This window comes from Bos mutus, chromosome 10, assembly GCF_027580195.1.
Source record: "Bos mutus isolate GX-2022 chromosome 10, NWIPB_WYAK_1.1, whole genome shotgun sequence".
NCBI classification, from domain to species: domain Eukaryota; kingdom Metazoa; phylum Chordata; class Mammalia; order Artiodactyla; family Bovidae; genus Bos; species Bos mutus.
Window position 1 is genome coordinate 23,164,444 of NC_091626.1, and position 13,143 is coordinate 23,177,586.

Sequence of the window (13,143 nt, forward strand, 5' to 3'; positions counted from 1 at the left end):
CATAGAAAATAAATTTCTTTTAATTTCTTATCTTCTTGGTAACCCAAATATCATGCTTGCTTCAAAGAGACTACAAAGCTCAGTATTTGCCTCCAAGGATGTTTCCAGCCTTGCAGAAGCCTCCCTTTAGCTCTTGACATGAGTAACCACTCTTTTGATTTCTACCATCGTAGATTTGTTTGTGCCTATTTTAAACTATATTTACACATATTCTGACTGTTTATGTCAACTTTTACCGGGCTTTTATTATGCATCAAACACATTGCTAATACTATCAAATGGTACCCCATTTGATCCTTCCAACAATTTGTTCCCCCTTTAACTGGAGAGAAAACCAAGTTCAACAAGGCTAAGAATCCTACCTGAGGCTCCAAACCTATCAAGAAGCAGAGCCTGGATTCAAACTTGAGTCAACAACCATCACATTAGCAGGACTGTCCCATGTCCTGGGAAACCCCAGAGTCCCAAGAGAACTGGATGGTTAAGCCACCCTAGTTCAAACTCGATTGGAATCTTAATCATCAGCCTGGGATCTCTTCCTTTGGCTTAAAATTTCACCAGATACTGTATGTGTTGTTACCACAATCTCATGGGGAATGTTTTGTCTCAAAAAACCTCTGTGATATCAGAATTTTACTTGGTTTTGGTTTTTTGTTTCTTTCCTTTTTGGGGGGGGGGGTTATTCCATTTTGAAGAAAGAGATTTCACTGAAAGTAAATCTGAGTTGGGTAAAAATAAAATTATTCAACGAGAATTCTAGGACTTCCCTGGCGGTCCAGTGGTGAAGACTCTTGCACTTCCAGTACAGGGAGCACAGGTTTGATCCCTGGTTGGGGAACTAAGATCCCACGTGCTGTGCAGCGGGGCAAAAGAAAAACAATAAGAGGATTCTAGCATTTCAGTCTCCCAAAGAAGGTTTTATTGCTTCACCCAGTATCCATGCACTGGAGAAAAATTTAAGACAGTCCCTGACTTCAAAAAGTTTATCATTTCTCTGGGCAGTAAAGAGTAAAACTCAGGGAATAAAATTAGAGGGTAACAAACAATAATAATAATCACCAATATCTGAGTGCTCACTGTGTACCAGAGGCCTTACCTCTTCTATCTCATTTAATCTTCACAAGACAGCTGTGACATATATAACTGCTGCTGCTAAGTCGCTTCAGTCGTGTTCGACTCTGTGTGACCCCATTTGAGGGAGGAAAGGAAGACTTGGTGAGGTTAAGTGATTTGCTCAAGAGGAAAAAAAAACTCATTGAATTGTATGCATATAGCCTTAAGATTTTTGTACTTAATATAAGGGAATTATGCCTCCAAGCTGTGTTTATTGAATGGGAAACAATTGAAGATGGGGGAAATTTTTCTTTCCTCTGCTCTTGAATATCCTATTCCCAATCATTCTGGGCAAAGTGGGAAATGTGTCTTGGCTTGTCTCATTTCAGTCATCATTCAGGTCAGAATGGCATTGCTAGCCTCAGTGACGAGTGCAAATAAGCACAGCTCGTGGCTGTGAAGTCAGAGCCCAGCCTTGCAGGAGACACAGGAGCGGACACAGGTCAACCTGCCTGGCCCCCACGCTGCACACAGCGTTGGCCCCTGTCTTCTGGCTGTAGTCAGTCCTGCCAGGAACACACAAGGGTACCCATCTCCTGAGTCCTCAAGGCCAGCTTCTCAGTCTCCCCAGCACACCCCAGACCTCATCCCCTCTCAGCCCACCGGACCCTGCCACCCACCCACCTCTGCTCTTCGTGTTTGTGGTCCCCCACCCAGAGGTGCCTTCATCATCCCTTCTTGACATGTCGACTTTCATTTTCCTAGGGCGAATCTCCTTTGACAATCTCCTGCCCATATTTCTAAGCTCTCTGGGTCTTGTGCTATTTCTCTGTCCTCTCTGGGATTTGTAACACCAATCATCTGTAGGTTTCATTAACATGCTGTTTACCCCTGTCTTTCAGATCATTAATGAAGATGCAGAGTGAGACACCAATTCTCCCGGCCCCCACCACGTGCCCCTCCCCTCCCCGGCGCTGCTAGAATCATTATCCTTCCTGGTGTGACAGGGTCAGAACCAAACCAATTTGCATCAATCTTTGGTGATGTTGTGAAGTGTCGCCTGCCCTGCAATCCTCACGTTGTAACAAGGGCTGCAGCTGTCTGTTCTGGAGTGCTCCTCCTCTCCCTCAGAGGGCGATCAGGTCTGGCCCACACAGCTGAAAGCCCCAGCACTAATGGAACACTCAGGCAGGGTTCACGGCTGCACGTGGCTGACATTTTCCCTTTGTTTTGCATCCCGAGATAGACAGAAAGTAGCCCCTCTTTTGGGAAACAGGATGGACAAGTGTACATACCGGCAAAGTGGAGGAGGGAGTGGGTGTGGCAGGCACAACATTTTTCATTCTCATCATGACATCTATTTCTGCTGAAGGAAAATGAGGAGCAAGACTCCTTTGGACCCTCCAAGGCTTAGTCAGGTGCCTGGGCTTGTACAGTCCGGCTGCCAGAGGCTGGGATGAGTGAGTCATTCCTCAGGGACAAAGTCTGTTCTTCTCCATGATTTTTAAAAGGTAATTAGTTAATTAGGCTTCGCTGGGTCTTAGTTGCAGCACCCAGGATCTCTGATCTTTGTTGCAGCACGTGGGATCTAGTTCCTTGACCAGGGATTGAGTTTGGGCCCCCTGTTTTTGGAGCACGGAATCTTAGCTACTGGATGGACCATCAGGGAAGTCCCTCTCTACGATTTTTCTATGTCCTCTGGCCCTGACACTTTCATCTTTCATCAATTCCATGACTTTGAATCTCATCTGCCCATAAAGGTGAGAACCACCTCCTATACATCCCTTGAGTCCCTCAGATCCCAGCTTGCAGAAAGACTTCATTCCCTTTCTTGATGGAGCAGTACCTTGGTCTGCTGTGAACATGGGTATCACTCCAGACTCTGTCCTGACCCACGCCTACTCCTCTGACTCCTAAATCATCTTTTTTTATGTTCTCTCCCAATTGGGAACAGGAAAGTGAACAGAAAGAAAGCAGTGAATGAAACCCTCACAAACACAGCATCTGAAGTAGTGTTTTCTGTGTCCCAGAAATGGGAAAATTCAGCTTAAAGGGTCTACAACAAAATTAGGTCAGATGTAGTTTTCTCAGTGTAAGAAGGGACTGAAGAATCATTTTGCAATTCTGGTCAAACACCTATTGAGTGAAGACCTTTCTGTTTGAAAGCAAAAGCTCTGTGGTGTAATGAGAGGGGATAGGTCATGGGACAGGGCTTGTTAGGGAAAAAGTCGTTCTACACACTACATGATGGAGTGGGCAGTCTAGGGCAGGACTGGATGCTCAATAGGTGCCTAATAAATACTTGGAGGTTTACAGATCGATATTTTCAAAAACAAGATTTAATGTAAGTACCATAAAGAAATCTCATTAATGAACTGAGCATTTTAAACTCTGCAAACCCAGCTCTAGAGGTTTTTTTCCTTCCTATATTATGGAAGCAGTACAAGCTTCTGGGAAGGAGTTTGGAAAACAGAGAAGAAAATGAAAATTACCCATAACCCTCCAACCAGGCAGCAAGCACTGTTACCAACCTCGGTCTATTTTCTTCCCCCACACACTTGATATCATGCCACGTTTATAATTTTATATCATGCTATTTCACATCTTAGGATGAATCATTTCTCCCATGATACCATAACATCTTTGCAAACCTACTAAGTGGCTGCCGACTAGTTCACTATGTGAACAGACCATACATACTCGATAGAGACAGGTTTGAGGGAACTTCGGGCCAGCTGGTTTGGGTGAGCAAGGCTGGTGACAGTCAGCAGTTAAGGTTGATGGAGGCAGTGGCAGCAGAGACAGAAGGAAGGGGTCAGGAGCCAAGGAAGACGTTCTCGGGGCTTGCTTTCCCACACGCCCCCCGTCCCTCAGACACCACTTCGGGTTCTGACCCCTGGATACCCTCCTGGCCCTGCCCGCGGCTTCTCATTTCCACTCAGTCTCGAGTCACTGACTTTTCCAACTTGACTCTTCTCAGCTGCTCCTTTGTGTGGAGCCGCTAGCTTGGGCCAGCTTGCCTGCATCTGGGAAGGCCCTGGGATGTGACCTTTAGCCCTGCTTGACCTGGAGGCCTCGGGCCGTGCAGTCAGGCCAGGCTGTTTGCTCTCTATAGACTTTCAGAGGCTGCTGGGGAGCTCAGGCCCAAGAGGACCTCGCTCAGCTCTGGGCAGGGAGCCTCTGGAGAAAGGGTGGTAGGATGAGGGCAGAGGTGACAAGGACAGAGCAGAATGGGGAGGAGCATTCCTGTGCAGTGACTAGAATCCCACGGCTGCTTAGCCTACGTTCGGACCACCAACCCTAGTGAGACATGGGACTCAGGGCTTGTGCCAAGCTCAGCATCAGCTCGGAAATCTGCCAGCGCCACAAAGAATACCCTCCCCTCCCTTGCTCATCGGCAACATCTGGTCCTCAGGGGCCACTGTCTGTGCAGTCAACAGTGGTATTTCCTGAGGAACACGCTGGCGCAGGCTGATTCAGAGAGCTGAAGGATGGGAGCAGGAGAGGTGAACCTCTCTGGTGAACCATCTATTCTCCCAAAGAGTTGAGAAGCAGCTTAACTGGCTATTCAAGGTAATCAAAAGTAATCATATTTTCCCCGCAAGAATGATCACTTTTTTTTTTTTTTAAGTATTTATTTGGTTGTGCCAGATCTTAGTTGCTTAGCTGTGGGATGTGAACTCTTGGTGGTGGCATGCGGGATCTAGTTCCCCAACCCGGGATTGAACCCAGGGCCCCCTGCATTGGGAGCAAGGAATCTTAGCCAGTGGACCACCAGGGAAGTCCCAGGATGATCAATTTCTAACATCTAATAAAAAAAATTAGGTATAATAAAAAAATTAAACATAAGATGTGCCACACACTGTTCTAAATACTCACAAGTACTAATTTAGTCTCCACAGTAACCCGAGGAGTTAGGTGCATTGGACCCATTACATAAATGAGTAAATGGAAACACAGAGAGCTTAAGCAATTTACCCAAAGTGACATAGCCAGCAGAGAGCAGAAATAAGACTTGGACCCAGGTGTCCTGACATCCAGGTCTTGCCCTTATCCATGACGCTAGCCTGCTTCTTTAAAATGGAAGCGGTCCCGAGGACACTGAGGCTCAGAGAGAAGTGACTTGACAAGCTCATCCTTCCTCTCTCAAATCCAAGCTCTTACTGTACTTTAGACCAGCAACAAGGCTATGAACACTGAGCATCATAGCAGATCATTCCTTCAACAGATTATTAAGTATCTATTATGTGCCAGATGCTGTTCTCAGTTCTGTTTATAGCCAAAGAAACTATAGGAGACTGAACAAATCTGGATCAATCCTTTGACATCTCTCAAAAGTTAAATAGTCAAATCATCTCATTACCTCTTATGTCTGGGATAGCGACAATGGGGAAACACAACAAAGCAACTTTGATTCTTTGAGTTTTCTGGCTCCTTGGATTCTAGATAATTGAATGTTTTCTGGTTTTGGAGGTCACTTTCAGAAGCATGAAATATAGATCAAAACAGAAAGCAGAGGGCAGGATAAAGATGAAAACGTATGTGAGTCCAACTCAGCTCAGAGCTTGAGTTTAATTGAGATTCCAACTGCCACTCTGCCCCACATTCCTTTGTCCCTGACCAAGTTCATGGCTGTATCACCCCCCAGTAATCCCTGTAATGGGCTGCAATCCTGGGGGAACTGTTTCTGTTTATTAAATGGCCAACCTCTGAGCCACATGGAGTATAGCCAGTCGTGGCTTCCTGCCCTGGCAGCCAATGGGCCACTTTTCTGTTTTAAAGTTCAGGGATCTTCCACCGGAGATAATGGGGATAGCGGGCGGGAGTGGGGGAACAGGAGATAGTTGCTGGAAGGGAAGGCCCCTTCCAGGTCATGAGCTGAGAGTGGAATCCACATGCACTCTGAGGGTTTGCTGTCCTTGAGATGGTGACTAAGTTGCATAAGGCTTCGGCGTTCTGGGAACGGTGCCATAGTTATAGCTGCCCATGAGGCCACCAATAAGAAGGGATGAGAAGCCCAAATGGGGACCAAAGGCAGAAGGTGGGGAATAAACAGGGCAGTATGGGCATCACCTGAGGGTCAGGAGTTCTCAGTGCTTGAGATCCCAGTTCAGGGACTAGGCAGGACCCAGGGCGGTTCTCTCAAACCAACTCCCTCTGTGAAGCCCCAGTGTCTGCTTCTTGGAGCTGGGGAAACTGGCAGCTGCTCGTTTAGAGCCCCTATCCCCTCTCTGTGCCCCCTCCCCTCGCATCTGTCTTCTGGCTAGAGTTGTGTGAAGCGGAAGACAATTTGGGGCTTATTAGTGTCCCAGGGAGACATGTAACTTGTGTTGCTGGGACCCAAACAGCAAGAGTCTTAGCGGCAAACTCCAGCCGAGAAAAGACTGAGGAATTGTCTCACCTAATTACGGGGAATGGCCCTCTTTGTGTTTGTGATTCGGTACGGTTGTCCGATCGCTTTTGATCGCTTTTCTCTGTTTGCTGGCTCAGGCTATGCTGGAATTGTGCTAATTAGAAGAGAAATGGACAGAGTGATCCTGTCAGCCCTGGTTACTGGTGGGGACAAAGCGGAATATTATTCTGAGGCAGTGTTTTGTGAGGGCCCTTCTTCCAGCTCTCATTAGGAGGAAGGGGCCACAGGAGGGGAAGGTTCCGAATGCCTTGCCTGGCTAATGGAGCATTGGAGTGTTCATGTGCTAATTAACAGGCTCTGCCAGTGCTCGGGAGCCTCCCCCATGCACCTGGTGCCACCTGAAGCCCCCAACCAGTCCTGCTCAGGAAGAAAGTTTTGGGCAAAGGGTGGGAAAGCTGGTGGCCTTTCAGAGTCAGGTTCATATCCTTAAAGTGCCCCGAAGCCTAAATAGATAGGAAAAGTCAGTTACTGGCCAGTCAGAGCTTCACGCACCAGGAGAAACCACTGATTGCCCACTCTTTGGGGGTGGAGGGTACAAGGTCCTCGTATGAAATGAAGCCCATGCAAGGCCAGGTAGTCCGGTAGCTCTCAGAGAAGGAAAAAAATAGACACTGTAGAACATAACCAAATGCTTGGAGATGGAGTTTGTGCAGGAGTTGAGAGCTGGTAAGAAACCCTGTCACCTGACCCCCCGGGACCATCCGCCTTGGCCCTGCCCATGTCCTCCCTTCCTGTTCCACATTACCTTCCCGTATTGCCTGAATCCTGCTGGAAACAGAAGAGACTGGAGCCTCCCTCTGGAAATGCAATTTCTTGGCCTTATCATAAAGCCTCAATGGAAGTCCAAATACCCTGCAGAAGCCCCAGGGGCAACGGAAAGACTTTCACCAGCTCCATTTGTACTGCTCAGAAGGCAGAGGGCCAAAAACAAGGAGCAATTAGCAGCTGTCCATAAAAAACACACACACACACACACACACAATGAAAATAGGTTACAAAGAGATAAAGAAAAATTAATCACAGCATTTTGGTATCAATGCAGTTGATATCCTTGAACTTCTACTGCTCCAACAAAGGAAAGAAAGTCAAGCAAATCAGCTGAGGCCTGAAACCTCAGAGACTGAAGAGAGCAAGCAGCAATGAGACTCTTGGTGAGAAAAGAGTAGAGTAAGAATTTGAAAATGTGTCTCCAGGCACCAATGCTATGCTTCTGCTCACAGCCAACAGATGCGAGGCATGGATGGTGTTTGGAACAGTGAAAGGAAAGGGAAAACAAATCTGTAGGCAAATAATCATTTATGAGAAAAATAGTCTCTGAAGATTTAAAGCAACATATTTGTCACGCTGTATCTTTTCAGTCAGTCAATCAGCCGTGCTTTTCTTTTTTAAAAAAAATAATTTCATGTATTTTAGTTGTGCTAGGTTTCCACTGCTGCGTGGGCTTTTCTCTAGTTGCAGCAAGTAGGGGCTACTTCTGAGTTGCGGTTCGAGGGCTTCTCATTGCGGTGACTTCAGTGGTTGTGGCTCCCAGGCTCTAGAACACAGGCTCAACAGCTGCAGTGCACGGTGTTAGCTGCTCCAATGCATATGGTATCTTCACAGACCAGGGATCCCACCCATGTCTCCTGTATTGGCAGGCGGATTCTTTACCACTGAGCCACCAGGGAAGACCCAGTCCTGCTTTTCTAGATCAGAGAAATTGACTGTCCACCCAGATGTATTATTGGGAATCAGTGATTAACCAATGATGCTAAGCAATTTGCTTTCCTTAAAAGGGAATGTTTTCTCTAAAAGGGCATGCTCTGGTCTGGAGCAGTAAACCATCAATGAGTGACAGCAGTAGTATTGGTTAAATCGGTACTTCTGTTTTTGAACAGGGTTGTAAAGGAATGTATAATAAGGGTTTATAGCAGGTGGCAGAGAAATATTTGCTTTTGATATGTCATGTTTAACTGGAAGCATGCAAACAAACAGGTCATGAACCTCCAGTTCAGAGAAGCCACTGCAGAACTTAGATGTGTGGGAGACAGCCACAATCTCGGGGAGCAGATAAATTAGTGGGGACTAAGATATGTACTCAGATCACTGAAATATAAGGTAGACTGTCGTAATAAGAGTCATAAGGGTGGTATAAATAAATGCTGTGAGAACGCAGGGGGAAGGATTATGCCCAGTTGGATCATGGGGTTTTACAGGAAGAACAGGTTGATGGGCAGGAAAAGGATCCAAGGCTTCTAGGAACTCAATGGCATCCACAAAGGCACGTAAGTGAGGAACTGGGGACTGTTCAGATTAACTGGGATAGAGACTTCATATATTGGAGAGAAAGGAAACCAAACTGGAGGGTTATTTAGGGTTACATGTAGAGAGTTTTAAATGCCAGGAGGACGGGTCTAGACTTTATTAGCAGACGAGGGGAAGTATGAAACAATGAGTTGGGTGGCTGGTAGCTGGAGACCATGTGGTAGATGATCACAAAGCCCCACATCGCCCAGCGTGATATTAAAGGGAAGACAGTCGGTCATCTGCTGTTATAGCTGTGCTTTCTGATGAGGTCTGTGCTTTAAATATGCAAGTTGACCTTTCGAGGAAAAACTCACTTTCCTAATAAAACGTAAATATTTATTATGACGACACAGAAACCACCATATACAAAGTACAATCCTCTAACATCCTAAAATACATACATGCACACATTGTACATAAATTTATATTATCAATATAAAAATACATCAATAACATTTCTAAGGACAGCAAATACAAAACCAATAAATATTGCAATTCTAAAACATCTACGTATATTAAGTGCTGGTGGATAAGATGACAGTAAAAGGAAGAGGCCAAAGCAGACCCCAAAACCAGGTTACAGACCGGAGTTGGTTTGAGGGAGGTACCCCCATGTTCTCCATCTATTTCTCAATATCCTCAAGCACTTAGAAGTGCCTGACACCATCAATTCTCAAAAAACAGAGCAAAGTTAGAATCTGACATTGTGGCATTATTTTTTTGCACAGCCCTCCTTCCTTCTCTCTCCCCATCTTTTACATTCTTTAACCGTATTTAAGATAAAGGAATGTCAATGATAAGCTTTACTTAAAATCAAAACCTCTCTAGCCTAACCTTATATATCGCATCCAAACAGAATGTTTGCCTTCTCATACTCTCTTTTAATGTCTTGTGTTAAATTCCACCCACCCTGATCAATAAGTAAAATTGCATGGATGGTCAAAGGAAGCAAATGAAAGAAAAACCCAGCCTTACTTCTAGCACGGGAAACAAGGCAGAAGTGTCAGGAAACGGCTAACGGACCAGCTGTTCAACTGAGCAGTGCTGTACCCTAGCCAGACACTCCGCATCAGACCTTGACCACAACATCCCTAGTGTCTAAACACTAACACACTACTGCCACATGGACCTTCTTTTCATAAGGTTTAGGAAACCCCATGAACTTCTCAAAATAACAGAAGCTGGGGGCTAACTTACAAGACAAAATAAGGAGAATACTTACAATCAATTTTAAACATGGGCTAGATTTTCAGGTCGTAACATAGATAATGGACAAAGAGCTCCATAAGAATTGTAGAGTCAAGAAATTCTTTCTCTTCTGTGTGTGTGTGTGTGTGTGTGTGTGTGTGTGTGTATTTCTGTTATATGAGTGAACTATCTAATCTGTGCTATGAGATGGGATAGCGGGGCAAGCAAAATTTTGCCACCATTCCATAGCACATTCCCTTAAGGTCAATTACAATTTCTAGTTTTTAATCAAATGGGAACTTCTGCACTCAATCCCCTTCTATCTTTCAGGCCATACCTACTTTCTCACTTGAATCTGTAACAGATTAAGCAGAACTCAAAAGTCCTTTCCATCATCTTTAAGCTAGTCTTGATATCTAGAACCCAATGCAACCCTGCATGCGCCTTTCACTGTACAAGCTAATCCCAGGAGGGAGTTGGTACACAGGGATCCCACTCTCTGGAGTCAGACACATGGGGGGCCGTTGGAGGTAGGGAACAGAAGGCATTGGGGGATGCGACTATCATGAGAGGTGTAGAATTTCAAAAGCATTTCTCTAGCTGGGGATTCCTGGAACCTAGTATACATTGGTGGGTTTGCAGGTCAAACTGTACCCTGACCTGAATCTAACTGGTCCAGAATCTAATTGGCCTCTGGTCTCCTAGCATCATAAATACTTCCTAAGAGATGAAGTACGATTCAAAGGAACTCGTCCAATCAACATGTCTCAACTGACTTTGCCATCACTGAATCAAATCAACTGTAAGATCCTGGAGCTCCTGAATCACTTCTGGAAACGAGAAAGCAGGACTTTGACCTTTAAGAATGATATGCTCTCTGGTGTCACCAGCATCCGAGGTTGAGACGGTCAAAGTCTGGAAGCTGATGGAATCACTGCACCGATCCTTGGGTAGAGAAGATTCTTCTCTTGCTGCCGAACGTCCTCAGAGGTGCAGAGTGCCAGAAGCAGGGGAGAGGGTGAATTCTGGAGTGCACCCTCTGGCCTCTGGTCAGGAAGCAGTGAGGTGTGCATCTTCAGAGCTGCACTGGGAAGGAAGCATGGTTCCGGGCCCCAGGACATCCTGTCCACAAGCAGCTGCTACTTCTTGGGCTTCTCTAGAATGTTGAGGAACTTCCCCCTTGTCATCTCTCTGGCTGGAATCACAAAGTACATGAAAGATCAATGAACACCTAAGCTCTGAAAAAGGGTTCACAGGAAGGCTTAATTTGAGAATGCACATTGACATAAATTGTATACAAAGTTGCTATCCTAACAGATTCCATCCCTACTAAGCTCCAAAAAGAAGGAAACACAAAGCACTCTTGACAACTATAGTAATTACCAACACTGTCCTGAAGTTGGTAATTACTATAAGGTGCAGGCCAACTGGGGAAATCTTTATCATTTACCCTTTTAAAAAAATCACCAGGGAGCTCCCCCCAAATCCCTCTCTCCCTCAAGAATGTAACCTAAGACTCATGTTCACTGTCTCAGGAGGTTTGCTTCTGGAAGCTAAAATCCAACCAAGATCACAGTCTTTTCTAGATTGTTGGTCTCTGGACATTTATAATCTCAAATCAAAATTAGAGATCATTTACCCCATCTCTCAGGAGTGGTAGTCCCTGGACACTGTAATCTAACAGGGTTTATATTCCCTCAGGGCAGTTCATCTGTGGATGGAGTAATAAAGTAGGGTTTATAGAGCTTTGGTCTTCTCTCTCTTGGCATTGTCAGTCCTTAGATATTTAATATAGCCAGGCAAGGTTTATGTGTCTTTCTCTGACTTGCAGCACCATCAATCTTTGAATGCTGTAGTTACAAGAGGGTTTATACAGCTACTTTCCTACATATGAGGCTCTGAAAATCAAAGTAAAACATTTCTCAATTACAAGACCCACTTTAGAAGCCCCCAGTTTTAGCTCGGTCAAGCAAATTCTCAAAAATCATATGTGGCATAACCCCCTTCATCCTTATCCCTATGTCTCTTAAATGGATCCTCTTTTTATGTCTCTTGGATGGATGTAACAGTGCTGAAAGTTTTCTATAGCTGGAGTCCAGAAGTTTGGAACCACACGGTGGACACACAGCAGGCTGCGGTGCCCTCTGGCTTCCCAGGGACATGTCTCCATCTTGGCCAAAGGAGATGACTAGGGAGGCACCTGCTGGGATGAGAAGGACCTTCACCCTAGGCTCTGTGTTTTCCTTCCCAGCAGAGCAAATGGTGCCAGATGACGGGTGCCCACTTCCCACCCCTACCACCCATATTGAATTGTTCTCGGTTTAGTTCTACAAGAAAGAAAGAACAAACTTTGTAACTACTGGAAAGTTTTAGGTAACTGTAGTCTACTCATTCCCTATCTTTCACAAGTTCAAAGCTCCAACAAAGGAAAAGGAAATCCCATTAACTAGGAATGGAAGCCCCAGTCCTGGGTTTTATCTCATATACCCACAACCCTACCCTGGCCAAAATCAAACTGACCATTCCTTCAGTGGGCTTATGCCAAACTCCATACATACAAAGTTCCTACAAGACTTGCAATTACTTGTTGATGTGATTGTCTTCTTTCATGGAAATGTAAGAACTGAGGGCAGAGGTGGTATTTTACTATTGTTTATATGGCCAGCACCTAGCACAGCACTGAACTCAGTATCTGCTGATAAATGCTGGCTAGATGAATGATGATACACAAAAGAACTGGAACCAAGTGGGCACACAGTAGTCAGTTTCCTTCCCTTCCACAGACAAACAGTAAGACTTGTTGGTGACCCTCACTGCTCACTCTCTACACTGTGGGAGTCTTTTAAAATTTACCTTGTTTGGCAGGAAAGTCATTTCCCTTGATGAAAGTAATACCAGATTTATGGAGAGATCCAGGCACAGGACTAACTACTCTAGGAGAAATCCAAACAAGTGTTTTCTTGACCAGGGGAGGCAGCATGGACTTCTTTCAGAGAATATAGGCTCTGAATTAAGTTCCAACTCTAGTATTTGTCAGCTGGGTGACACCTTGAGTTGGGTAGGATCTCTGAGCCTCAGTTTCCTCATCCGTAAAATGAGTAGCAGATTAATGCCACCTGCTCTGCCCTCTTGGGTATTCAGCCATGATCATGCTTAGTGCAGTGGTAACATTATTAAAACATCACCTTTCAGAGGAAGTTGGT

The 13,143-nt window shown here is 45.3% G+C and overlaps 1 protein-coding gene across 6 annotated transcripts in view; it reads right to left on the reverse strand.

Annotated features, from left to right (window-relative positions):
* Positions 1-9,050: 9,050 nt before the first annotated feature.
* Positions 9,051-13,143, reverse strand: part of LIN52 (lin-52 DREAM MuvB core complex component) — a 113,018-nt gene continuing 108,925 nt past the window's right edge. Inside the window, exon 9 of one of the 6 annotated variants that reach the window (XR_011465595.1) lies at positions 9,051-11,135. Coding sequence is in view for 2 of the 6 variants with exons in the window: in XM_005893799.2 (XP_005893861.1) it covers positions 11,080-11,135 (56 nt within the window). In the remaining 4 variants the exon portion in view is untranslated. The remainder of the gene's footprint in view (positions 11,136-13,143) is intronic. The other 5 variants (XR_011465596.1, XM_070377548.1, XM_070377549.1 and 2 more) reach the window with 5 other exon arrangements.